The sequence below is a fragment of the Botryllus schlosseri genome, chromosome 12 (genome assembly GCF_051294905.1).
Source record: "Botryllus schlosseri isolate E-star chromosome 12, Bs_hap1, whole genome shotgun sequence".
NCBI lineage: Eukaryota > Metazoa > Chordata > Ascidiacea > Stolidobranchia > Styelidae > Botryllus > Botryllus schlosseri.
The window spans coordinates 14,546,079-14,571,368 of NC_137247.1; the positions used below are offsets into that span (position 1 = coordinate 14,546,079).

Sequence of the window (25,290 nt, forward strand, 5' to 3'; positions counted from 1 at the left end):
GACACCTGGATTACCCATTTACGACACTGCAGTGGTTTTGACTAAAAAATAGGTAATTTTCCAGTCATACTCCCGAGTGCCCCGCTCGAACGATCGGCGTCATTTAGGGCGTTTTCGAGTTCAGTCTGGCTGTTGGAGCTATAAAGGAGGGTGGATTTCCAAAAAGGGGGACATTTAGCCGTTCTCGCAGGGCATTTTCGGTTTCCTGAAAATGGAGGACAAATCCTCCTAAATGAAGACATATGGTAACCCTGAGCAACGGTGACTACTTTGGCCATCTCTGTTTCTCGGAGGTGTGCTCGATACTGCGTTGATGAAGCAGGACGTTTAAGATTGTTTGAGCTATAGTATTCAATAGCTTGTATATATTATATATTGATGCGTGGTGATTGCGTTAACACCTCACGCTGTTGGCTACATCAGGTTAGCAATTCCGATTTGACTGATGTTCGCTGCAACAATATGTTCAAGGGACATTATGGAATCCTGGGAGCGTCCGGGGCGGACACACGAGGGAAGTATTAGCGTATGGCGTTCTTATTTACTGCCAATATTAATAATAATAAGGGTTTTGCAAGAGATGAACACTGAGCAGTGAGAACATTGCTGTAGAGAATGTATGGCTCGCCCAATGAAGATGGTGAATATCTGAGTAAAGAAACGTCTATCTCCATTGCGATGTCACTAAAATGTCGATGTGATACATCATCACGGTGTGAAATTAGTAATTTATGCGTAATTGTTCCATCTGAGTGGTAGTTCCATTTTAAATGGGTACATTTTTTTCGGAGAATTGAACTGATGTCGGGTAATAATTCGCTTGTATATCCCCGAGTTTTATTCATATTTATCTGATACGTTGGGCTTGAATACCAATAATCCCAGTAGGTCGGGTGCATGTTAGATTGATGTGCCGCACTTGGCCGTTTCGCCACCTCATATTTGTCGATTGCATATCATTGTGTCTGCTGTGTGTCGAATTGTACATTGTGTGGGTTGAGCTGATGAAAATAACAGCATCGCTGGTTTATGTTTGTATAATGATGATAAGCAATAGTGGTAAAACCGCAGGATGTGTCTAAATCGCCGCACAGTTTTGGTAAAACAATACCGCACGAAATCGAGTCCACATTCTTCGACCATGATCAATTTGCTAATCGTTTCATCGAAATTCGTGCCTGCTAAGCGTGAGATGCGACAGAATGCTCAGGGCTACGCATTTATAATTTATGTGCTATTTATTGTCGCTGTCACTATATCACATAACGCAGCCGTGACGCTGCGAGATCATTCAGCAGTGAGAATTTAACCGTTGTTTGGCAGTAATAGACTGAGGAGTAGGGCTGGCAAGAGCAACGATTCGAGTGGCCGAATACGCACAACCATTGGGGTAGTAAAAAGTCAATTTTTCTTACCAGTAGCTCTCTTGGCACTAGGGGACTTTTTTTCAGCAAAAAATATAGTTTCCTTACTTTATTGCCGCCGTGGGAGCCTTGAAACCATCGATTGGCCGTACCGTATAGCAACCAAAATAATCAACACGTGGCTGCGTATATTTATGGAACAACATTTTCTCTATAATCAGCTCACAGGATGGTCACAACACACAATGAATTGATCCGATCATAATGAGGAAGTACAAATTACTTTTGATGACGTTACTGGTTTATATTTCTTGTGGCAGCAATGAACTTCTGGTTCGTGTAAACGCGAACTTTAATAAAAGGTTCGCTACAAACACGAACGTAAACTAAACACGAACCTTTGACATCACGTGACCTCAAAATTCTAATTTCAAACACTGCTTTTGACATTATAACGTGTGGTAGAGGCTACTGTTAGTCGAATCAGTACTCTATACTCGATTTTGCACATCCATACCGAACGGTAATGCTGTTGATCACGGTAATAACAGCGTCTTGCGTGGCTGTACGAATTGTGATGTTCAAGCTTTCGAATGTTAGAGACATTGACGTTCTGAGCGTTGGTAAGTTGCAATTACATCTGTTACAAAAGGTATATCTATAACTATAGTTAGCCTATATCGCTGGGTTGCGACTGGCTGGTAGGCTATGTTCATTGCACATTTGGACGTTGCACATAGCGTATAGGCCTACTGTGGTAGCTAGATACAGAATAACCTCACAATAACGAGGTGGGAAATCTACAAGGGGTGTTCAAAAATGACTTTTTTTCTCAAATTGTACTGGCTACTTGATAAAATTGTTTGGTTACCTAATTTAAACCTACACACCAAATTTGGTTCAATTCCAGCCAGTAGCCGCATTGCTACAGGAGAAGAAAGTTTCTGTTTATTATACAAAAATAAATTAACAAATATTTCAAACTTTTCTGTCCACCCCATGAAAGTGTTAGGTTGTCTATAGAAACGATGTTCACCAAATTCGACTCAATTCCAACCAGTAATAGCGGAGTAATTGCCGTCGAAAAATTTGGATTTGAATAAAATAGTATTTACGGTGGGCACGCCCATAGTAAATAAATAAAGAATTGCAGCAAACAATACGTTCATATTGTCATATTGTTTGCTGCAATATTGAAGTTCTTTACTTCGAAAAGCCTAATTAAAGAATTGGTCAACGTAAATAGGCTACTATTTTATTGATAATCAGAATTTTTCGACGACAATAACTCCGCTTCCTCCGGTTGGAATTGAACCAAATCTGGTGAGCATCGTTTCTATAGACAACCTAAAACTTTCATAGGGTGAAGAGAAAATTTTGAAATTTTTTTTTCTTTATTTCTATATAATAAATATAAACTTTCTTCTCCTGTAGCAATGCGGCTACTGGCTACTAGCAATTTGAGAAAAAACGTCATTTTTGAACACCCCTAACATAGGGCAAAGAGCGGAGACCTACATAAAACTAAATCGCTTACTCAAGCTATAATTGATAGCTAGGTCTACATATTAAACATATTGTGTATACATATTGTGCAGAAACTTTCCTGTCTAGTCGTCTACCCGTAGCTTGAAAATAATTTTTCGAAACAGCCGAATATCGATATAGATCCAACTGTAATATGTTTCAGTGTCCAACGTTCTGGTGAAGTCGCGATGTACAAACCTCATGTCAAGGCTGGGCCTGATGGACGCATTGCGACCGAGGACTCTGTCGAAAGTTGTCACGCCAAACGGCTTTGACTTTATTACCGTTCCTAACTTCAAAGTTTTGGTGCGTCACGTTTGGAATTTCACGGCTCGCGAAAGCGATGTCTACGTTGCCACGTATCCAAAATCAGGTGAGTTCGTAGTCCTAGTACTGAATATCCAAGAGCACTTTGGGTTGAAAAAATATGTGTCATGATCGTGAAATAAGAACCGGAACCTCGACTGTACGCCGACAAGCCCGACATGCTTCGATTTACATTCATTTTTAACAGGCTCCACATGGGTTCAAGAGATCGTCTGGTTGATTTGCAACAACGCAGACACCGAAACAGCACGAAATGATTTTTTGACGCGACGAAGTCCGTTTTTGGAAACTGTGGATGTTGGGAATAACCTCGGTATTCAAACTCTGGAGAAGTGGCCGCTCAATTCGACACGGTACGTTCTAAGTATGAAAGGTTATCCTACTAAACAACTAACTTTTAAAACGTTTTTCCGTCCCAGAATTATGAAAGTACATCGACCGTATGAGATTTTACCAGCCGATGTCGCTGTGAAGAAAAAAGGAAAGGTCATTTATGTATTTCGCAATCCTAAGGACGTTTGTGTCTCTTACTTTCATTTCCACGATGTCTCATATTCTCTTCCTAAACCCGGATCATGGGCGCAATTTTTGGCGAACTTTTCTGTCGGAAATGTAGCCTGGGGAGATTGGTTTTCACACGCAAAAAGGTATTGGCAGGTACGTCAATTTTTGCTACTCTGAGCAACGGAAAATGAATATGTGAGCGTCGCATCGTACCACGAATAAGCTCAGTCACATTGTCGCAAAGTGATACTGGAATTATGTATGGACAGAAAGAGTTTTTCAAATCATTTTGTTCCTTCGAAGTTGATCATTGCAAAAATGTACAATATGATCAATTTTATGTGGAATGTTTCACTGGCCAGAGTGATTTTAAATGTAAGTCTTCACCGTCACATTTATACATCATATATTAAACTAACAATCGGTAAATAATGAGCTACCGTGCATGCAGCTGAGATGGTCGGATTTTCAAATTTCGGACTTCCGGCTACGACCGGCAATTTGAAATTCAAAGTCCGAAAAAATCAGGCTGGCGAATTTCCAATTCACAGTCCGAAAAAATCCTGCTAGTACCATGTTAATTTTTCGTATTTATGTGAAAAAATTCCGGCTAACATCCGAGTTTCAAAGAAATTCAAAATGCGGATCTAGTCAGTTTACGTTAATAATCGATTGAATCCTGCTCCTACTCCTGAACAGGGCTTTATGGTGACCTCTGAAGATGAGCCATATTGCCCTGAGGAGAGCAAATGGATTAATATTTGTGACGTAATAATACTATACTGAGGTTCGAAAGTCCGACGTCTATATACTTAATCGAATAACCTTATGTATTTGAAGAGAGTTTATGGGGTACAGAACTCTGATATACATTCTAATAATATATTCATGACGTAAATAAATTAAATTTATTCCCTTCAATGTATTGAAACATTACTATTCATTGTTTAGTTTGCATATAATTCTCATCTCGTTCTCTCTAAATTTGGGGAAGTACATCTCATGTACTTTTATTATAGCCTAGAAGTGTCATGTAAAGTACATGTGATACATGCCTGTGCGATTGTGCGAAGTCTAATAAGCTTAATTCAATGATACAGGAATTCGTGAAGAACCCCGATCACATGCTCTTTATCACGTATGAATCGTTGAAAAGCGATCTTCGCGCACAAGTTACGTCGATCGCAAAATTCCTGGGAAAAGACTTGACTCCGGAACAGATCGCCACAATAGCGAAGCATTGTACATTTGCGAGTATGAAAGGGAACGGCAAAGTAAACTACGAACACTGCGAAGACGCCGCGCTCCTGGACTTCTCGAAAGCAAAGTTTATGAGAAAAGGCGAAGTCGGAGACTGGAAAAATTATTTTACCGTTAATCAGTCAGCGGCGTTTGATAAGTTGGTCGAAGAAAAAATAAGGGAGATGGAAATAGAAATACGGTTTGAACTTTAAATGCGAAGATCAATGCTCGAAATTACACTGTGATATCCGCTTATTATTCATAACAATCACAGGTGTTTGTACGTAGGCCTTGCGCGCCACTCCCTATGAGCTTTGTAAGCTTCTTTTAGTCTATGTTTTCTCCCAGGTTCTCATCTCGTAATTTTCTCAATCTGACGAGTGTTATTCATTTGTCTCTCCTTTCTTCAAGACAGGAGCGACGCATAAACGATAGGCAGAGTGGGGACTCCAGAATGCGCAACTTTAGTGCCGTAACGGCGTCTACGCTGACAGAAAAGAAAACAATTATAGATAGAATATAATTTAATATCCACAAATGTTTGCGAATAACGGATCTTTACAAACAATATAATATAATTTTTTAACGACTTTACGTAGTGACAATATATGACGTCACAATTCCCGAATTGACATTTCGGATGGGGTCAGGACACTTGCGCCCCCTGCCTATACGCCATGCAATACTCGTGCAACACAACATTTAATGAGTAATTGATGCTGGATGGATGAGTGCCGAATGAATTATATTGAACAATGTTTTGCAGGCTATACCACAAAGTGTTCGAATATATCCTATCCACCTTCCAAGGCAAAATTGAAGCATTTTCGTTATTGTTATTTATTAGGGCGGGTACTTATCGTCGCGAATAGCCTGGTGCCCTATGCGTGCAATATTTGAGTAAATTCTGAACATAAACCTGTTTTAGGTTAATGCGGGTTAAACTATCAAGTTAGTTTACCGAAATTGAACATATTGACAATTGACATTGGCATTGGCTAATGGTAACCATACCCTATAGCAGAGGTCTCAAACTCAAACCGCAGCATCAATAGGGGTATTCCATGTCTTTCCAAGTAGGCCTTATTTGACGGGATGAAATTGTCCTATTGAATCGTAAAAATGTGATTTACTCTTGTATCAATTTAAGCCTAGCATGGATATAATCATTACATTTGAAACTATTTGAATAGAAGTGTTGTTTTACTTCATAGATATTAATAACAAGATATAGACGCCATTTGAGCGGACAAATATATATTGTTATCATAGAAATGATCGCGTTAAATTTTGCGGCTACTATGAATATTTTGAATTCAACAGATTGATGTGAGAGGCAGGTTCCACTGCTCAATGGGTTGAGCAAGCAAAAATACTGCACGCATGAATAATCTGATAAAATATGAAATAGCGGGAACACAACTCGGAATTCCCCACTTCAAGGATCATATTCGTAGTTCGAACTTTACAACAGTCCCGTGCAAAGAATGTTGGAAAACTTCTACAATTTTGATACAGTGAAGTGTTTATATAGCTCTAGATATCCCTGAGCTCAGTAGATATCAGTAGATATCCCTGAGCTCGCCGAGATAGAGAAAGAGTTGTTTACTCGGTTCCGTAAATAAAAAGACAGCAAAGTGTGCGGTCGCTGTGCTAATGCAAAACCAGGTTGTAGGGTAGCTAACTGCGAAGGGATCGCCGGTTCGGGAGATCCTCAAGTCACTTCGTGTCGTAGGTTGTATAGAGACAAGGAAATAAAGGTAATTTTGTATAGCTAGGAGACCGTGTTACATGCATATAGTCAAGAACCCGGCACTCATTTCGTATGAAGGCAACTTAAATCAGCCTGATAGGGTTGGTGTGACCAAACGGGTTCGTGACACAAATCTTGTATGTGTGTGTGTCGCTACTGGTCAGAGTCTTTGCTCCCCTCGTTCTTGTTTTTGTCTCGAACCCAATTTGCTAACAAACCACCCAGCTTATCAGACACATTGTACACAGGATGTTAACATAACTGTCTTGCACAAGTATAATGTTCACCTAAACTTTGCTGTGAGATATGGGTTTCTTGATTTCGTCCAGCAATGTGAAATACTTTGCAAAATCGCTCCACTGTCTTTGCCGCCTTGGAAATGAGATATACATGGAGAGCAAGGATGCAAAGCTTATTATCAAAACATGGAATGCGTCAAGATCGACGTTCGCATCCTTCTGTTTTGAGAATTCGTTTTTCGAAGAAATTGACCCGTTCAGAGCAGAAGGGGAAGACCAGTACCTAACATGTAAAATATCCAGCAAAACATTTCTTCAGGTATTTCGATCGGTCAACTTTATCGAACGTTCCGTTGAAACATGCGCTGCTCAGCTGTCGGACAATGGTGACCAGTTGATATTCACAATGCGCTGCAAACACGCCGTTGTGAAAACATTTCAAGTGAATTATGAGGAGTGCGATGCTGTGCAAGCTATTTATACTAAAGACTTGTCCCCGAATAAGTTAACAGCTCCGTCAAAATTGTTTTTGGAATTATTATCAAATTTCCCAACTTCAGTCGATGAAATTACTTTATCCGTATCTCCATGTAAAGTCATGATATCTAGCTATACCGATAAAGAAGAGATTGGAAAAGTTATGTCCACAGAAATGAAGTTAGATCCGAAAGAGTTTTCTTATTTTCAAGTTGGTATCGATTCGTGTATTTCGTTTTCACTGCGTGACTTACGCTCCATTTTATCATTTGCCGAGTCTTGCAGCGCGGAATGTAAAATGTCGTTTGAGTATGAGGGAAAGCCCTTTGTCATGGAAATAGTCCTAGAAAACATGTCTGCGGCCAACTTCGTCCTGGCAACAATCGCCGGGAATGATGAATCCCAGCACACTAACATATCACTCCCACGAGGTAACTATACCAGAAACGATTCGACGACTGCGAAGCAAAAAGAAAATCAGCGGCAGCAAAGGAAAAAGTGTAAAACGGCCCAAAAAGACGCTTCCATCTTACAGAACGGGGATGTCATTGATGACAGGATTCTGGACGAGGTACAACAGGGTCGGATTAGCGAGCTGCTATTTGCCGTGGATCAACCGAGCCAGGGATTAAGGAAAACTGTGCTTGCCGATGATTCGGATGAAGATGAATAGTGTGTGTTGCTGTTCGAGATGAACAAACTAGCTAAATGGAGCTATTTAGTGGATGCTGTGCAGTGGACACTGCAGTACAGTTAACATCTTAACATATTGGTGGTGTGGCCGATGGACGCTAGAGGTTGCAGTGGTGAGGGTACCATTACCTGTTCTTGCAGTGTGTACACAAAAGTATATGTTATTTCTTCCTGTGACTTGCAAACATATATTTTGAGGTTCCCGTTTCTGAATGGAATCAATTTCTTACTCGCATGTAAATGCAGTGATCTATAAATACTCACTAAAACTCTTGTACCGGTTGATTTGTGATAAATAGTTGCAGAATGTGGCTTTTGTAGCTTGGTGCAGAACGTGGTGTGGATTTAATTAATCATATTTGTAGCACAGATCTCAAACAGCGTACTGATACTGCCCTGTTCAGCATTGCCTAATGCTACAAAATATTTCAATAGTCGTAGTTTGGTTTCTGGCTTAGAGGAGTATTTGCTGTTCTACAGTTTACTAAATCATCCTCCAAGAGACAGAAACTCACTTCAACTCATTTCACCAATTCGCAATTGGAGGCACTAGCCTGCCTGGTATTGGTCTAGATATCTTTGAGTATCGGTAAGCTATTTACTGTACCAAAGCACTTGTAAATATACATATCCTTCTTACATGAATACAATGCCTTATAAGCGTCTCAATTTATTGCTAAACAATTTTTGCATTTCAACAACAAACGAAAGTAAAAACAATCAGGTAGATGACAATGATACCAAGGAAGTAGACCGGGCATTTAAATACCAACTTCTCTCCAAAAAGGTACATCACATATAGGAGTACTTTGAGGCAGAATTCTCACTACTGATCACAAAGTAATAATGGCACGAATCTAAAGGCGCATATCTATCTAATGATAGTCAAAAGCAACTCAATAAATTTTCAATGGATTCACGATTATGGTAGTCGGCACTAATTCTGTTCGAGGATATTAACGGTTCAAGTGATGTTCAAGCATAATACATCATTTAGCAGCTATTATACTCTAGATTTCAAGTATTTGAAAAGTTCAATCACATGAACGACATGGTAGAATAATTATTCCCACTAATCAACATCTTGACAAGGCAGGAAAGCTAAATACGTTTTAAAATCCGAGCACTTGAGAACATAAATTTGTGAAGTCCATAACACAAAAATAGTTGAATTTAGCTTTTCTATCCAAGCTACACGCAAGCCAACACATTCCTTCAGAAGGTGATTTATCCGTCAAATTCAGACATTGTGTTTTGCGAGTTTAGCATGCCGGAAAATGATAAAAAGTGGATTTGACTACCCAGAGACAACACATTTCAGATAACGTTTAGTTCTCTTTCATAGTTCGCTTCTTTTCAAGACAGGGATGAACATTGCCATTGGACAATCGCTAATCGTAAAAATAGCAGCCATCAACAAAGGCAGCAATGTTCAATTATGTTTTCGCAGCAGAACTATTTAGCTCGGCTTCTGACATAACGAGCGAAACTACGTGAACTAAAAAGCATTTGGTTGGAAGCGTAAAGATCAATGAAGGAAGAGGAAGGTCAAGCAGGAACGCGGTACAAAAACATTGAACGTACGCCATATTTCGATGGAACAATATTTGTGACACGGCAAAACGATATCAGGAACTAGTTGGTATGGTGATGGCATCGTGGTTGTAAAGAATTTTTCAAAAAAGCGTACATCGTTTGGCAGGGAACAGTAAATTGCCCTTCGTCACAATTTCATCTGCCATGGTACCCCCGGTAATTCAGCATCGACCTACCACATGTAGGCAGTACTTTGACTAAAATATCACCCCAATTTGGCAGAACAAAGGGTCGTTTGTCACAGATGTCGGGACAACATTCTAGAGAATGGGAAATTTTCTACCAGCACAAGAACATCACATTGAAAAAAATAGCCACTTCATCCATTATGTGTCTCAAAAATCAATGTTCACATTTAATCAAGCAGTTACAATACTTCTTGACGAATTGAAAACAAAGTCACCAGTATCCGATACCATTTTTTCATGTGTGCAATCATTTCACAAACCTGTTCGTTTTACCTGCACTGGCTCGACCACAAAGTAATTAAACACAAAAGAAGCGAGCATAAAATTACAGACGCAACGGAATCTACAACTAGCACCTGATATAGGATAAGATATGGTACATGATCGTCTCGCCGAGCAAAGCAAAATTGTCCTCTCAGAAACAGAACAACAAAATAGGCATTAGATTACACCCGAACCACCAAAATTCACCAACTGCGATAAGGCATGGGGTACGTATTGAAGAAATGAACAGCACGAACTATTTTCCGAACGAATATCGCTGAAACTCTCAAATTGGAACAATATCGTTACGAGAAGCCGAATAGGCGACGCAACATTCAGAAAAATAGGGACACGGTCACATTTTATAGGCGGAACATGGAACCAGCAATTGCACTCACAGCAATATCTCGTTACCACCTGAGTATTAGACTTCGAGTCAAGTATCACAACCATATGGATCACGCGGAAAGTTCAAAATGTACCTTTCATGAGAGCACAAAAAAAATATCGCCAGTCCTGAACCACATTAAAGATAGTTTGGTACCGGATTGATCACAACTTCACAGAGATGCCACATTTCCACTAACATGGGTGGAGTTGTGCCACAGATTTTGGAAGCTGTGCCTATCAAGATTTTAAGTGAAAAAAGTATCAACACTATAATTGTAGTGGAAAGGGGCACGTAATTTCAGTTCTGAAAAAAATCATCCTCAACTCGAAAACTTCGGATTCAAGCGCTCAAACACTGTGCTCAGCCCTACTCGTTACTCGATGCATACCAAAACCGTGACATTTCAAAATATGCGAAATCAATCTGCGAAAAGAGTTCGACAAAGGTGTTTCCCATTCCCGCACGATCTCTTCAAATCCGTCTCCAAATCAATCGCGATACACCCATGTAGCTAGAGTCTTTCCATCATCTCGCCCGACTCGAGATTCCACGCGAAACCAGGACCCGCCACCTCCAGAAGCTTGTCGCTAGACCCGCCGCTGTCGTTCTTAAGCAGGGACGCCGTGGAAGCGTCCGAGTACGCGCTGTCCACCGTGGACGAACCGGAGAGCGTCCGCGAATTCTTGCGTACTAGCGAGCTGGTCAGGTCAGAGTCGTCCGAGGCGGTACGAGTCCTGTTGCTGTCACGCCGGGACTCGCCGTGCGACCTGGCCGAGCGCGAGCGGACCAGCGGCGGTTTCTCGTACGCAGACTCCACGATCGGTTTTCCGTTCTGTTGAAGACAGAGACGCGTCAGTTATTCCGTAGATATGATGTGATGGTAATATACGGGCGGACGTGGTCAAAGTAGACTGTGTCGCTACTCTAGTAGAATAAGAAGTATCAATTCCCCATACATCTTAATACTACTTCAGTGAGTATTTATAGTCAGTATGGCCTACCATTTCTGCTCAATTACAAGTTGCAGTCGAAGGATCGTATACTTTTAGCTGCTAATCAGTGGGTGCCTACTTTCAAAAATTGCAAGTTTTACCGCAAAATGACTAATGACTAGGGCGATTTTTTGTCATTGCAAAAAAAAGTCAAAAATTTGTAAAAATTGTAGCGCTGGGTCAAAAAATTGTAAAAATTGTTAACAAAGTCAAAAAATTTTTGCAACCTGCATTTCGTTTCTATTGCAGATGTTTGCACTGTCGGTGAACTTATCATTTGACTGTTTACATCTTGTAGCCTACGTTATAGGCATACAGTTGTAGACGGCCCATTGTCTGCTCATTGTGAATGATAAATGGTCAAATGAAACAAATAGGTTGACATGGTGTTATGCTCAACCAGGGATATCTAGAACTTCTAGATAACCCTGGCTTGAACGTACCGCAATATCCTAACTGAAGCAAGACTGCGTGGGCATTGGTTCTTATATCAAGAAGCGGATGATGAAAAATTAAGATGTAGACAAAATGGTCAGAATGAAGCAACACGGTGCGTCACCAGCAGTGTACGCACAACTTCAGTGTTGTCAGCCAACAACTGCTGCTGTTGAACGTTCTTTCCCCATTCTTAGTAAGGACAGACACTTTCAACCCAATAATGTAGGAAAGTATCTTTCGTAGTACTTTAACAAATTATAATTCTTTCTACCATAATGCGTGATGTAACTACTGGAATTCTTCAGAGGTCCAGAGTTCGTTAAAATGAAGTTTTTTTTTTCATGTAAAAATTTGTCAGTTTTCAATCAAAAAGTTTTTCAGGACAAACTACTTCGAAGGACAGACAGTTCTAACATTATGTGCGAAATCACGTAATTCACATACATGTGGGCAAAATTTTGTCGACATTGAGTTTTTAACGTCAAAAATGCTCAATGCTCAGGTAAAAATCTTCCATTTTTTAGGTAAAAATCTTCCATTTTTTAGGTAAAAAAAAAATCGGCCTGGTCATGACACTACAAATAGGTACAATCTTCAAAGATCAGCTACAGTAAGACCCTACTTCACAAGGTTCTTAAGGCAAGGCAATTTGCATTATGAAACGTTACCCCAAACTCGTTACATGTCTACTTTTCAAAATACCAAGTGTAACACTAAAAACTTCAATTAGAAGTGAAATTGGCCTAAAATCGAATGATGACGAAGGGCTAAATGATATGGTTCAAGTGTAGGGAGAAGGGGTGAATATCATACATTTTTTGGTTTCACACAGCCGTAAATACCAAACAATAGTTTTCCGAAATTGGTATTATTTTGCACCACATACAGATCAGTAGGCTTGAAAATCATTTCTATAGTGACAATCATTCAATCACACACAATTTAGTTCATAGTTGTGATCTAAATCGCTGCATGTCGGACTGGCTATATACACATCCAAAGCGTTGACATATCACACCCATTCTGAAAATATACAATACCCTCTTAACACATACCTCATCCGTGGGATATACCATAAATCTGAGAATATCTCCAATCGAGATTACACCTTGCACGTTGTCAAAATCGTCGACCACCACAGCTTGTAGTACGTCGGAGGTAACGATGTTGTTCATGACCGCCTGCGGAAAGTAACGACAATCTACATACCACAAACACAGTCGAACCAATGCGATGCACGGCGGTGGAGACACTGTTTTTAACCTTGTGCAGAAGCTAGTGCCGAACATGCAACAATTTTGCATATTCTTTGCCAGGTCAAAATGTGCAACAAAATGATGTGTTATTTCGGGTGATACGACTGTTTGCATTTGGGCACGCTCGCTGGTACATTTGACCAGGCCTAAACGTGCAATACGCGCAATCAGCATTGATTGACGCAGGAGCGCAACATGCAGTGCATGGCAATTTGTGAGCTGGTATTTACATAGATCTCAGTACCTTTTGAAACACGCGACCTTACTTACTTACCTACTTATGTAACAAAAGCGTTTCCGCACGATTGCATCGGCGCCGCCAATCTGTAGGCGTGTCCATGTTTGTCAATCCACTGTACACTACCACACTGTGACTTATGCGTCCGTACTGGCATTCCCCCGCCAGTGTTGGGATAATTTGAGTAATAGCTTGACTCTGAGACTAATTTTACAGCCAATTGTCATGTCAAATCAAATTCAACGCTACAAACTGAAAAGATTTAATGACTCGAGTCGCTTTGAAAGTTGTGTGATTCGACTTGGAAAATCTTGAAATGACTCGACTCGAGACCAAATTTGCAATGACTTGCGACTTGAAGGTTCTGACTTCATCCTAACACTGCCGTACGCATGATTTTAATATAAGAATATTGATCACAATGATTAAGAGAGAGACAAAAATGCAGATTATGGGGCCATCACGGCAGTCGAGTAGCCAGTTTTAGGTTGGACGCTTGCCCTGCATTTGTAATTTTTCGTTGACTCAACTTGTACTCAAGTCATTGCGTATGACTCGATACAGTCTATGGCTTATCCAAGTCTCGAACATCAGGACCGAAAATTGAAAAATAGGCGCAGAAACTGCATGTTATCTGTTTGAATAAGCATGTTGAGAAAATTGAGTATATTATGAACCCGACGTCTTCCGTATCGCCCAGAAGTTTCACAGAAGTAAGTTGAACCCGACTTGAGCTCGATACTGAACAGTAAACAATATGACTTGGACTCTGACTCCAGTCTTAACACTATGACTCAGACTTGACCATTTGCTACCTGACTGTGACTCGGTGGTGAACTGAAAATGACTCAACTTTTTGTCAAACCACCAAGTCAAATTGACTTGTGTCTAGGAACCTTGAGACTTGGTTACAACCCCGCTGTCGAGAAAGGTTGCAATAAAAAACCTGAAATCCTTGTAAATCTCCCTAGAAGCACCAGCTATCAAGCAAAACACCCACCTCTAGCGTGTCGTGCTTCGTCACAGTGACCAAATGACTGCTGATGGACGTGGACTTTGACAGATGATTAGACAAATGCCTCCGTCGATGCAGAAAACCCTGAGCGTTAGGCGGTGACAGTACCGGCCCGTCGCCTTTGGCGTGGCCTCCGCCTGTAACAATAAAACGATATTACTCCTGGCACAAAATCCCTGGGACCATTACTCCATACTCAGATGCCGAACGGCGCCGTGGTGGTGGCTTCTGTCCCTCGTCCGTTTGCTGTCCGATTGTCGATGGGCGTTGTGAGACGAGGGGACCAGCGGCGACGGCATCAATCTGGGAGCGTTGTCTGCGTCGCATAAGAAAGGGTGCGGCTTCACGGTCGCGTCGCGCTGGTCATGCCGCGGCTGGTTGCGTCTGCGCACCAGCGCCGGTGATCCGGGCATCATCCTGAAAGCGCGAACTCCGAGTTAGTAACGCTCCGGTCATTATTTGAGTCACGATTTCAAAGACCCGCCATAATTTCTTCGAGTACAAGAATAAAACAAAAAGTCCGTTACCCTAACTGGAACCAGTACTTGAATCCATGAGCTCCATCACCCCATGCTCACACACAGAGGTGGTCGTTATCGAGTACTTTTACACAAGTAGATTTTACCTACTTATAGTTACACCAAGTAACTCAGGTTTCGGATTCTTACACATACGGTCTAGAATTCTTACTTTTTACTCGGAAACCGCTTCTATTTGTACTCGAGTAGAAATTACGACCACATTATCCTAACTGTGACCCACAATTAGTTCCACACAGCCAGGGTTTGCACGGAAGCACTTCCACTGTTCCAGAACACTAGAGCCGATTTTGCCTACTCTACTTACCACGCTACTCAATGTGGTGATTATTCTAGAATACTGCCGCTTATACTCAATAGTTTTCAGTATTTTAGGCAAAACTAGGCCTAGAACACTTACTTAGAATCGCTACTCACACTTCTTCTCAAATATAACTTTTGATCGTTACTTCTACCTCTCGAGTAGCGACGATGACTACTTTTACAACATCTGCTCGCACGGCAGCAAGTCATCAAGCTATTTGAATTTGACGTTCACCTGGTGACTTGCGGCCCGGCGTCCTCCGTCTGCTCAACCGAATGCAGCGATATCACCGTGCTCACTTGAATGGACAAGTCGTAAAACAGCTGCTCCCCAGCCAGTACCAGGACGTCGGTCTTCGTGAAGATGTCGGTCACGCGTCCTATGACACACGTAACAACCCTTTACATCAGTGGTTCTCAACCGCCGTTCCCCAGACAGGTGCTAGTCAGTGGCAATGGATACTTTTAAACAAACTTTGCTATATTCCGGCAGTGCCATCAAGCAACATTTGTCAGTAAAATTAAGGCTATAGGCAAATACAGCAAACAGCAGTCACATTTCTTTTAAATGATACCGGACAATCACGATCACGTTAGTGGTCTTTAACATGACTTCGTGAGCGTCACCTTGAAAAACTTCAATAGAACCATCCAGCAGTACGCAAAGAAGCAATAAATGAAGTGTTCAGTATTACATTGAGTTGCATATATATATATTGATTAAATTAAGGATTAATTCTGATTTCGAAGGTACACCGGTTCGCAACATTTTGAAGGTCTGTGAGGTCAAAAAGTTGAGAACCGCTGCTGTACTCGGTCTACAGAGCAAAGTAACAAGCCTCGCCCTACCGTTCGAGTCGAGAACCGGCAGGCCCGACACTTTGTGCTTGTCGATCAGTTCGAGGGCTTTGATAACGGGACTGTCCTCGCTCACAGTGGCCACTTCCTTTGGGGTGGCGAGACCCAGCTCGCCGACGCTCTGAAAAATTAACGCAAGGGGTAGTTTCGTTGAAGCGCCACGGAAATTGTGATTGGCACAAAGGTGGTCACAGTTATTAATTCAGTACCGATACGTGAATAATGACTCGATCACAAAGCAAGGGAACATATTTTGGTGCGCTATTGATGACTGAATATGGGGCATAATCTAGTACATTGGTTCTGACCTATTGTGATCGATCAATAGTCGAAATGCGAATGATGTGGTAATACTTTGTTTGCAGTAGCATGCTGGGTTTGAAATTGAGACCCCTTCGTTCTGAAATGCCAATTTTCCCTCCAATATTCGATCAATTGATTTGGAACGACCTAGTGACTAGTATTGGAGGATTGCAGAAGGAAATCAAACCTTAGACATATATCCCGGCTTCGGCAGCTCATTGATGAATAAGTGAAGAAAATGCAATATCCTTCGATAATTGATGACGTGGAAGACGTCTCCGTTGTCCGGGTCCACAATTGCCAATCTGCATACCGAAAGATAATAAGAAACGTTGGTCGACTGGCAGTGATATATTGCGTTACTACAGAGTTCGACCTTAAGAAGTCAATCGTGAGGTGGGCCCAGCTGAGCTCCAACCTGGTAGTGAAATCTGTGGGAGTCGAGAGAAGTCATTCTTTCAGTTCAGGTCTGAGATTATGCGTTGCTAAGCCACTAAGACTCATGACGGAAATTATAATTTCAATAGTAATTTCAACCGTTAAACTGAAAAGGTAGATTGGTCGTATCGCATCATACGAAACATGCAGTGCGAGGCTTGCCAAGTTAGTGGAAACGACAGTGAAATCGTAATCAACCCATAGCAATATTGTCACAAAGTACAATGAAATAGGTATGGTCGACAAAATACCAAATTACCTTTAATGTGATATAGAACCAGCATATATTCACTGTGGTAGTATACAAGGTGCAGATTTGGACTTTCCATATCTTTCATGCTGTTGTTTACATATCTTTCATGCTGTTGTTTAGTAGCCTAACACGACTCCATCAATAAAATTAGTAGCCTACTCAAATCACTGTGCCAAATCATTGCTAGTGGTAACTGGTAAAGCAACGCCTGATACACGGTATCGCAAAATCACCTGCGTATCTTCTCCTTTGTCAAAATATCGATCGCGCCGAGTAAGGATGCTTCAGGCGCGACGCGTATCAATGTCTTCTTAGCATCGAGAACCTTCCTCCAGCACGATATCTTCTGGTTTTCAACGTCCTCCAGCTTCTTATTCGGGCACCTGATTGGGAGGAGATTCTGTCACTAGACCAGAGGCATAGACAGTGGGGTACAATTGAAGATAGCTCTGCCCCCTTTCCAAGCTCGGCTCTATTTAGAATTCCCTATTGTTCTCTCAGATAGAGTAATCTGCTTATCCCTTGTTCTGAATTCGTTCACATATACTTTCTTCATGCCATTGTTCTACAATGGTCTTAACGACCTAAATTTGTATCTTCATCATACTAGATTATGCTCGGACACAATACACACTTGCACATTGCACAGTCATAAATAAGTACCAAAATTTGTTTGTGATTTGCTTTGTGAGTAAGTCATTATTCACATACTAGTACTGAATTGAATAAAATCCATCTAAATCTTTGACTTTGACAAACGTGACAGATAGATATCCAGCCATCAGAATGGTACATTACACATTTTTGTCTCGTAACTAACAAGCTAAGAAGGGTCAGCGAGTGAAAGAATCACATCAATTTCCAACTATATCCAAACGTCTTACGTTTGCCGACAACAACAGAAGTAGGTATAAAATTAAAAAAATCTGTAATCAATAATACATTATGTTTACTACAGAAATTTCACATCTGCGACGCGGGAAGTGTGTCGCGGTTTAAGAAACTCGCGAAAACATGTTTATCCCATCTTCCAGTCTACAGTTCTCAGCGATTACACAAAACTTTCCTTTTCTACAGACAATGCGTTGGGTTGGTGTTCACGCAACCTACACATAAATGGCATCATTTCATGTTTATTATCATTATCATACCGTATACAAAAAATGCATAAGGACCTTTTCCGAAGACGTGATCTCCGGGATTGTAAAATAGAACGCTCACTTGTGATACGCCAGCAATATGCTGACAAAATCCGACACAGTGAGCAGTCCGACGTAGTCTTGCAGTTCGTTGTCCCACAGTGGCGCGCTACGTAACGAATTCTCGATCAGAGCGTGGAAAGCCTTCTTCACCTCCAGCCTCGTGTCCAGCACGACAAGTTTCGAACTCGTCGGCATGATGTCGTAACAAGTGTGCTCTGCAAGGTGACTGGGTATTTAGCGACGGCGTAGGATTGTCGATTACTGCGCCGCTGTAATTACAACCAGAAATTGAGAATTGGTTGAAAAGGAGTACTCTCGAAATGGACCAAAACTCGAAATGTTATCGCCAGCTCTGTGCGGCACTTAACGACAATAGAGAATGAGAATTCGCAAAGTTCAGCAGAGAATGAGCATTTCTTTCATTTTCTTCTTCAACTATTTCTTTCATTTTCTTCTTCAACTATTTGATAGCGTGTGATTGAATTATGCATCATTCAATTCCTCACCCAGCTGCACCAGCCTAAACACACGGCCGAGGGCTGGAGTGTTGCAGTATCTGCGAATCCGTACGGTTGATAGCAAGTCAAGGGTGCAGATTATACACCATGCTGCGTCATCCACTAGCAATAATATGTTTTACAATAGCTTATCACAATTGCATACAATGCTTAACAAGGCTTCTGTCGTAGCAACTAGCAAGTAATAACAATGGGCCCATTATCAAGCCTGACATGTCTTTATACCACCCCCTAAAACCCAAAGGCTACCGGTATCAACAAAGTAAATCTACTTCACTGGATTGCTCAAGAAGCTTTTAACTCTATCACTTACTCGAGCAGTTTTGTTCGTATAGTACTTCTACTTCAACAGGTCTGATGCATAAGTACAAATTTTGCATACTGAATTTTGTCGAGTGAGAAGTAGGTTAGTTTGGGGATGAACTTCGATCACTTTAAGGAGAGATTAAACCAGCAGACAGACTTGGACACAAGTAGGCCATGCTCTGCAGTTCAACTCCCCGCTATATAGAATGAACTTGGAGAGGTGGAATACATTAGAGCCTATCGTTTTAGCATCAACAATTCAACTTTGCCACAAACTGAAACTGAAAGTCTGAACACTTGGTATTTTTTCAACTAAGCAGTGCAATTCCTTACTTCTGAGCACCACCGGTCTAATCCCAAATAAATCGAATACCTTCGAGAAACCGTTGATAAACCAGGCAGTCGTCTGGATTCTCCCGGACCTGAGGCAGCACATGGGGTGGCGACGAAAATCTGGTGACGCCTATTCGACGTTCCGGTTTTCTCGTGACCTCGTGCTCTTGGTGAAGAAAGGAAGAGGTCTCGAGCGACATATTCTGCAATCTGCGGCAAAACGTTTGCGTGTAACAGATCGAGTCGTGTTGGCAGCTAGCAAAATTGCGTAGGAAGCCCAGATCGCCTACAAATCTATATAAGTAATTGATATGATATTTTACGTTACAACTATTTGATCCAGGCAATAATCTGAAAACCGACTTTGTTGTACTTCTCATGTCTGTGTTTTAATTTAACTTACATTTGAAATGTAGCTGTCATCAGATCAGCCCACATTGACCAGAGACTTCCTAGTAATGCCACATAGGAACCGCCTTAACCTTCTAGCGCCAGCCGAAATTTTAGAAGAGATGGAGGAATGAACTACTATGACCTACTCACAGTATGAATGAATACATATCTGGCCAGCAGGCCTGTTATCAACTGCGGAACGATAAAATTTCCAAAGATGGCAGTTCTGTACCCAAAGTACGTCTCGATAAAACAATATGTAGCCTACAGATGTTTAACTATTTAGTATGAGAATAATTCTAATTGTACCAAGCAGAACAAAAATTGCACCAAGGGCATAATAAAAAATTTAGCGCCCCAGAGCTTGCCGACCCCCATCCTAAATATTCTGTTCCATCCCCCAAAGTAGAAAACGGTAAACAAAATAGCTTTTAAAACATTTACCTAGCAGCTACACTCGCACAATTCAATTGCCGTCCTTCCTCCAGTTTTTCCAGCGACGGCACATTACCGGCCTTTCCTTTATCCTCTAAGGCAGAAGTCACAATATTGCAAGGAACCCAAAACGGGTGGGCATATCAGACGAAATACCTTCGTCCACCGATTTTTGGCGTTTCAGCGGTCCTTTCTGCGCCAATTTCATTTTCAGTTTGCGCAAAGCCGAAACCCGGGAGCTTTGCATGGAGCTGTTGCTCTGATTCTTGTCGGACTCCGACCAAGCCCTCGGCCTGTTGTCGACTCGCTGCTGCAAGTGCTGCGTCATCTTCGAGCCTGAGCGGTCACAAGAAAGAGCATTTCAACGCATAGTAGCCTACATTCAAAATATAAGAAGTTTGACCGGGGGTTCAAACAAACCCCAGGGGTTTTCTGAGCCAGTCTCAGTGGTTCGGTGGAGGTCAAAACATATACTAAATAACTAGACTCATACAGGAAAAGTCGCACTGCTCTGCAGTTGATATCCATTATAATTTTTTTCTATTCGATAGCATGGTAATGTATTAGATTTTGATGTGTAATGTGGTACATTCTTGTTTCGTGACTCATCGAAAAATTATGGGTCCCATCTAAGGCTCGCGGTTTAGTGTAAACGTCTGTCATGCTTGTAAGTGTTCACAATCACTGACTCATGAAACGATGGTGGCAAGCAGGCATTTGAATCGATTATTTGGTATCAACATATTCAGAATTCAGCACCCCTCTCCCCTACCGGGTAGCGATTATATTGGACAAGAAACAATTCTTGTCACACAGTGACTGAAAAGACAGCGGATTTCACATTCTTTCCAACTCTTATCAGCTTGTATCAGGTCACACATTCAAGATATCATAAGCTGTAGATACGGGTATCACAATGAATGTGAAATGAGTGCATTACAGTGTCTTTGCAGTAACGGTTCCAGATGGAGGAATACTCATTAAAAAGTCATGTAGCAAGGACGTTTTTGAAAAGAGCTTTGCGCAAAAGCACAGCAGAACATTGGAAAAGGTATGGCATGTTAAGTTAACCAGGAAGACAAACAACTCTCTTAGCAAATACAGTGCGAAATTTTGCACAAGTCAAGAATCACATTATCGGCAATTGGTCGAGTTGTCGTTTTTATTCCTATACTTTATTTTCAAAGCTACTAGCTCCACTAGGACAAGAGTTATTGCCGATAGGAAATGCAATAAACACAGGGTGCCATCACTGCTAATGCAGATTCCTTGACACGCTTTAGTATTATCAACTCAGTACCGAGTAACCTACTGAATAATGGGCAGGACAAGTGAATAATCTGAATTCCAAGAGAAAATCCATGTCTTAATATAGAAACGATACATTTCCATTTAGTGCTATTTTCACACCTGATTAATCCTTCGAAAATAATAGGTGAGGTGCCTTTAGTGTCAAACCTTATCTTACGTACCTTCCACTTAAAATGAATAATGAAAACATGGGGCATCTCACAATAGTAGGCCAATTTTCATAGCTTCACGAAAATAGGTGACAAAATCAGCCTGTGTGTAACAGAGAGTATGTTACAGAATAAGACTATCTGACTACATTGTGATTGTGCATGTTCCGAAAAATACCGCATAAATCTCACACGCATGGTGATGCAATGCAACCATTGTGGATAGGCTATATATTGATTAAGCAGCATCACTGACCTACACCTTTTGCTTTGCAAATTTGAACATAACATTCCTTTGATTTCTTGTCCGAGGAGAGATGTAAATTTTCAGTGCTTTTGTACAAAGGGCTAACATCGGCTCTTCCGTTATGTGTATGATGGTGCACCGAAGGTGATTCGCCACTCTTGGCTCTAAATCACAAAAGAAAACGTGAATCAATTTGGGCTACACAACCATCTATAGTACGGTACAGAGTTTTGTTCAATGTCATACACATAGGCTACAACTGCAGCTTTTCTATTTGGATGTATTGTAATGATATAACCAATAAATAAGCACAATTCTTGGTAAATCGAAGTAGGTTTATTTATTCTGAATAAAAACAGAGCTTCAATTTCCACGCCATACATGTTTGCAGCAAGCTCACATTATTTATACAAGTGCATGCAAGTACGGCTAGTATGTTTGCCTCATGTAAACAAAGAAAACTCCTTTTACCCACTCTATATATTAGGTATAGATAAGAACAATAAAAAACAATAGCACTTAATTTGAGAGCATAGCCGCGAGGCAGATGTAATAGCTGACAAAATCAATAGGTTTGTCTACGCTATCAGTATCCTTAACTCAATACTGTATGATTGCACTTAACGCATTTCCGCAGCAATTAAAATTATAATCATAAGCAAAAGTAATGTCCCGGTAGTATAGAGGTAATCCCCTTTGAAGTCATGATCCTGTTATATTAAAAATTATCAAATTAATTATATATTAAATAATCAAATTATCAAATCAATTGCTGTGTGTAATGCAGAGCCCGAACCACCTTTTGGAACACACTGTCTGTTGTAGAAAAAGCCGATGATGGCTTTGAGATGGAGAGAATCAATATAGCAGTTAGCAACACATGTAGCCTACTGTGTCGCGTATTGGGTGGTAATTAATTGCTTTAGAATAATAATAATTTGTTGATAACTAGATGAGTGTGACCCATAGCATACTAGTAGAAAATTTGGTCTTGCAAGAAGTAAATTGTCAGCAAAAAGTATTAACTGGAGAGACCTCCTACGTAATAATGAAATATTCTGCAAATGAAAAAGTACTTTCTGAAACATATCCATGCATTCTGATGCAACTGCAATTGCATTGAAATAATCAATAAAATAGGCATCATGGTGTATTGTTTGCAAAATTTGACTTCATCATTGCGAATTTCCATTGATTATATGGTACAAGATCATTTTCATTCCAGTTCATGGCTATCAACTGTTACTGATCAGTATATATTAATTTTGCAAACTATGTAAAATTGCATTGATGCGTTTTGATGTGTTCATCGATAACACATTTGTACAGCTAGGAATTCATAATCAAGATTCCGACTACTATCTTAAATTTACACTTAACAGACATCCTTTGAAATTACGTCTGTTGATAGAAAACCCCAATTTCATGATAATGAAAGAATGACCATTGACCAATCACAACAACTTACCAGAACTATCAATATGAATAGACACACACACACGCACATGGAACACAAAAGTCACCTGTAGCTAATATTGTCACAAGAAGTAGCAGCAGCTAAATGTTTGTTGACCAGTAGCAGTTTGCCAGAGCTGTAAGTACGTCAATGGGCTGCATTAGAAAATATAAATAACTGCAGGTCACGGTTCTATTTACACAACTTTCTAGGCATTCCATAGGCTACACGCTGAGCTCAAAAAATTCTACGGGAAAAGAATGCAGCCTGTACCACTACCCACCACCCACCCATATCTATATAAACACAGACCATCAAGGTCTATTCTACGCTAACGCAACACCTTTGCCTACCACGGCTTGACAGACGGCTGACAGGCTGAAGTTGACAATAGCTGGTTCTTCGAAAAGCATCTAGAAACCGTCCTCAAAATGAATCACAAAAATTCACCGATCACAACCTACCTCATCAGTTGCGGATGGTGCCGGCCGTAACTTCCTTTCGGCGAGCTGTAATAATTGAACATAACCGACGTCCGCGGCGAAGTCCCGTACACATTTAGAGGCGTGACACCTGTATTTCCGGTGGTCATATATCCAGTCCCATGATAGGAAGACGATAGCATGTGCGTATCTTCAACGAACATGACACAATAAGTGCAATACTAAAGCACTTGTCAATTAAGAGAGGCTACACGACACAGCAGTACACTTCACACGTAACAGTGCCCACTCACGCTACGCTAGATTTTCATGCACTGTTGCTAATTCAACATCGACACAACACCATATCGTCTTATATCTCATTTCAAAACAGAAAGTAGGCCTGTCACATATGTTACAAAACACGTGCTACCAACTCAGATCATAAATAACAAGGTGACAAAAAACAACTCACTCTTAATTAAGGATATGTTAAAAACAAATCATTGATATCCAACCACAACTAACCAGACAAAGGAGGGCTAGAACTGTTTGTGAGGCTGCCGTCTGACTCATCCTCAGAAGAGCTGCTGAAAAATCCAGATGAGGAAGGGTGGTACGCACTGACGGGTCTTCCAGCACTCTGCAAGCATTGGCTAATATTGAATCAACACAATCTTATCCTTCAATATCAAGCATCCCTCGGGATTGCCATCGTTAGCAATCGATACCGTGGCTTATTGATTCAAGAGCAATCGACTTACTTGCGTTCCAATCAACATTTTAAGCAAACGGTCACAAAGACAAAGCTAACCTACTTTCAAACTATGCACCATACGGCCAGCGCTGCAATTATCTATTGCCGACTGAAAACAAAAAATGCATGGAACCACAAATGCTCACAACATCTGGCTGTATTATAATCTGTAACACGATACCAGTACTTCAAACTCGGGTAGGCTACATCTTACGGAAGGATGCATATCTCTTCATTGGAGTAGGCTACGGTGTGTAAACAGTTCTGTCAAATTACTCACCGCCTGAGGCTGGACCAAACAACCGAGTTCACACAAAGTAAAAACTTATTTGACCCCATGAGTCATCGCGGACCTAATTATAGGAGCTGAGCGTAGGAAAAAGGCATTACTTACCCTTCCCGGGATCGGGATTCCAACAGGCGCTGCAACCGAATATTCCTTCCTTGTTTGTGGCACACTCCGTCCATTATTAATGATTCCGTTATCCCTTTGTTGCAGCATATTGCTATTCCATTTACATCAGTACTGGATTACATCTAGTCATCGGTATCACACCATTTAC

At 40.9% G+C, this 25,290-nt stretch overlaps 3 protein-coding genes and 1 long non-coding RNA gene across 8 annotated transcripts in view; 3 read left to right on the plus strand and 1 right to left on the minus strand.

Moving 5' to 3' along the window:
- The window catches only part of LOC145452878 (uncharacterized), a 193,675-nt gene that overhangs the window by 65,905 nt on the left and 102,480 nt on the right, over positions 1-25,290 (plus strand). The gene's annotated exons all lie outside the window — the stretch shown is intronic.
- LOC145452868 (sulfotransferase 1B1-like) lies at positions 374-5,553 on the plus strand. The gene is made up of 5 exons (XM_080331007.1): positions 374-1,987; positions 3,055-3,264; positions 3,406-3,571; positions 3,638-3,875; positions 4,823-5,553. Exons 1-5 carry the CDS (start codon positions 1,891-1,893, stop codon positions 5,174-5,176), a joined length of 1,065 nt encoding a protein of 354 aa, XP_080187133.1. The 5' UTR covers positions 374-1,890; the 3' UTR covers positions 5,177-5,553.
- Positions 6,950-8,403, plus strand: LOC145452866 (cell cycle checkpoint control protein RAD9A-like). Its single transcript, XM_080331005.1, has one exon. It carries the CDS (start codon positions 7,024-7,026, stop codon positions 8,104-8,106), a length of 1,083 nt encoding a protein of 360 aa, XP_080187131.1. The 5' UTR covers positions 6,950-7,023; the 3' UTR covers positions 8,107-8,403.
- LOC145452857 (uncharacterized) lies at positions 8,781-25,265 on the minus strand. 5 transcript variants are annotated; one of them, XM_080330992.1, is made up of 18 exons: positions 25,122-25,265; positions 24,499-24,613; positions 24,013-24,181; positions 23,902-23,961; positions 23,616-23,684; positions 22,108-22,256; positions 20,542-20,721; positions 20,395-20,479; positions 19,598-19,767; positions 18,420-18,615; positions 17,432-17,581; positions 16,695-16,812; positions 16,196-16,325; positions 15,582-15,726; positions 14,701-14,921; positions 14,490-14,641; positions 13,051-13,176; positions 8,781-11,397 (listed from the first exon to the last, which is right to left on the minus strand). In XM_080330992.1, the coding sequence occupies exons 1-18, from the start codon at positions 25,227-25,229 to the stop codon at positions 11,077-11,079; spliced, it is 2,664 nt and encodes an 887-aa protein (XP_080187118.1). In that variant the 5' UTR covers positions 25,230-25,265; the 3' UTR covers positions 8,781-11,076. The 5 variants fall into 5 exon arrangements, with proteins under 5 accessions (XP_080187118.1, XP_080187117.1, XP_080187120.1 ...); XM_080330991.1 differs by having other exon boundaries at positions 22,102-22,256; XM_080330994.1 differs by lacking the exon at positions 25,122-25,265 and adding an exon at positions 24,735-25,044 and having other exon boundaries at positions 22,102-22,256.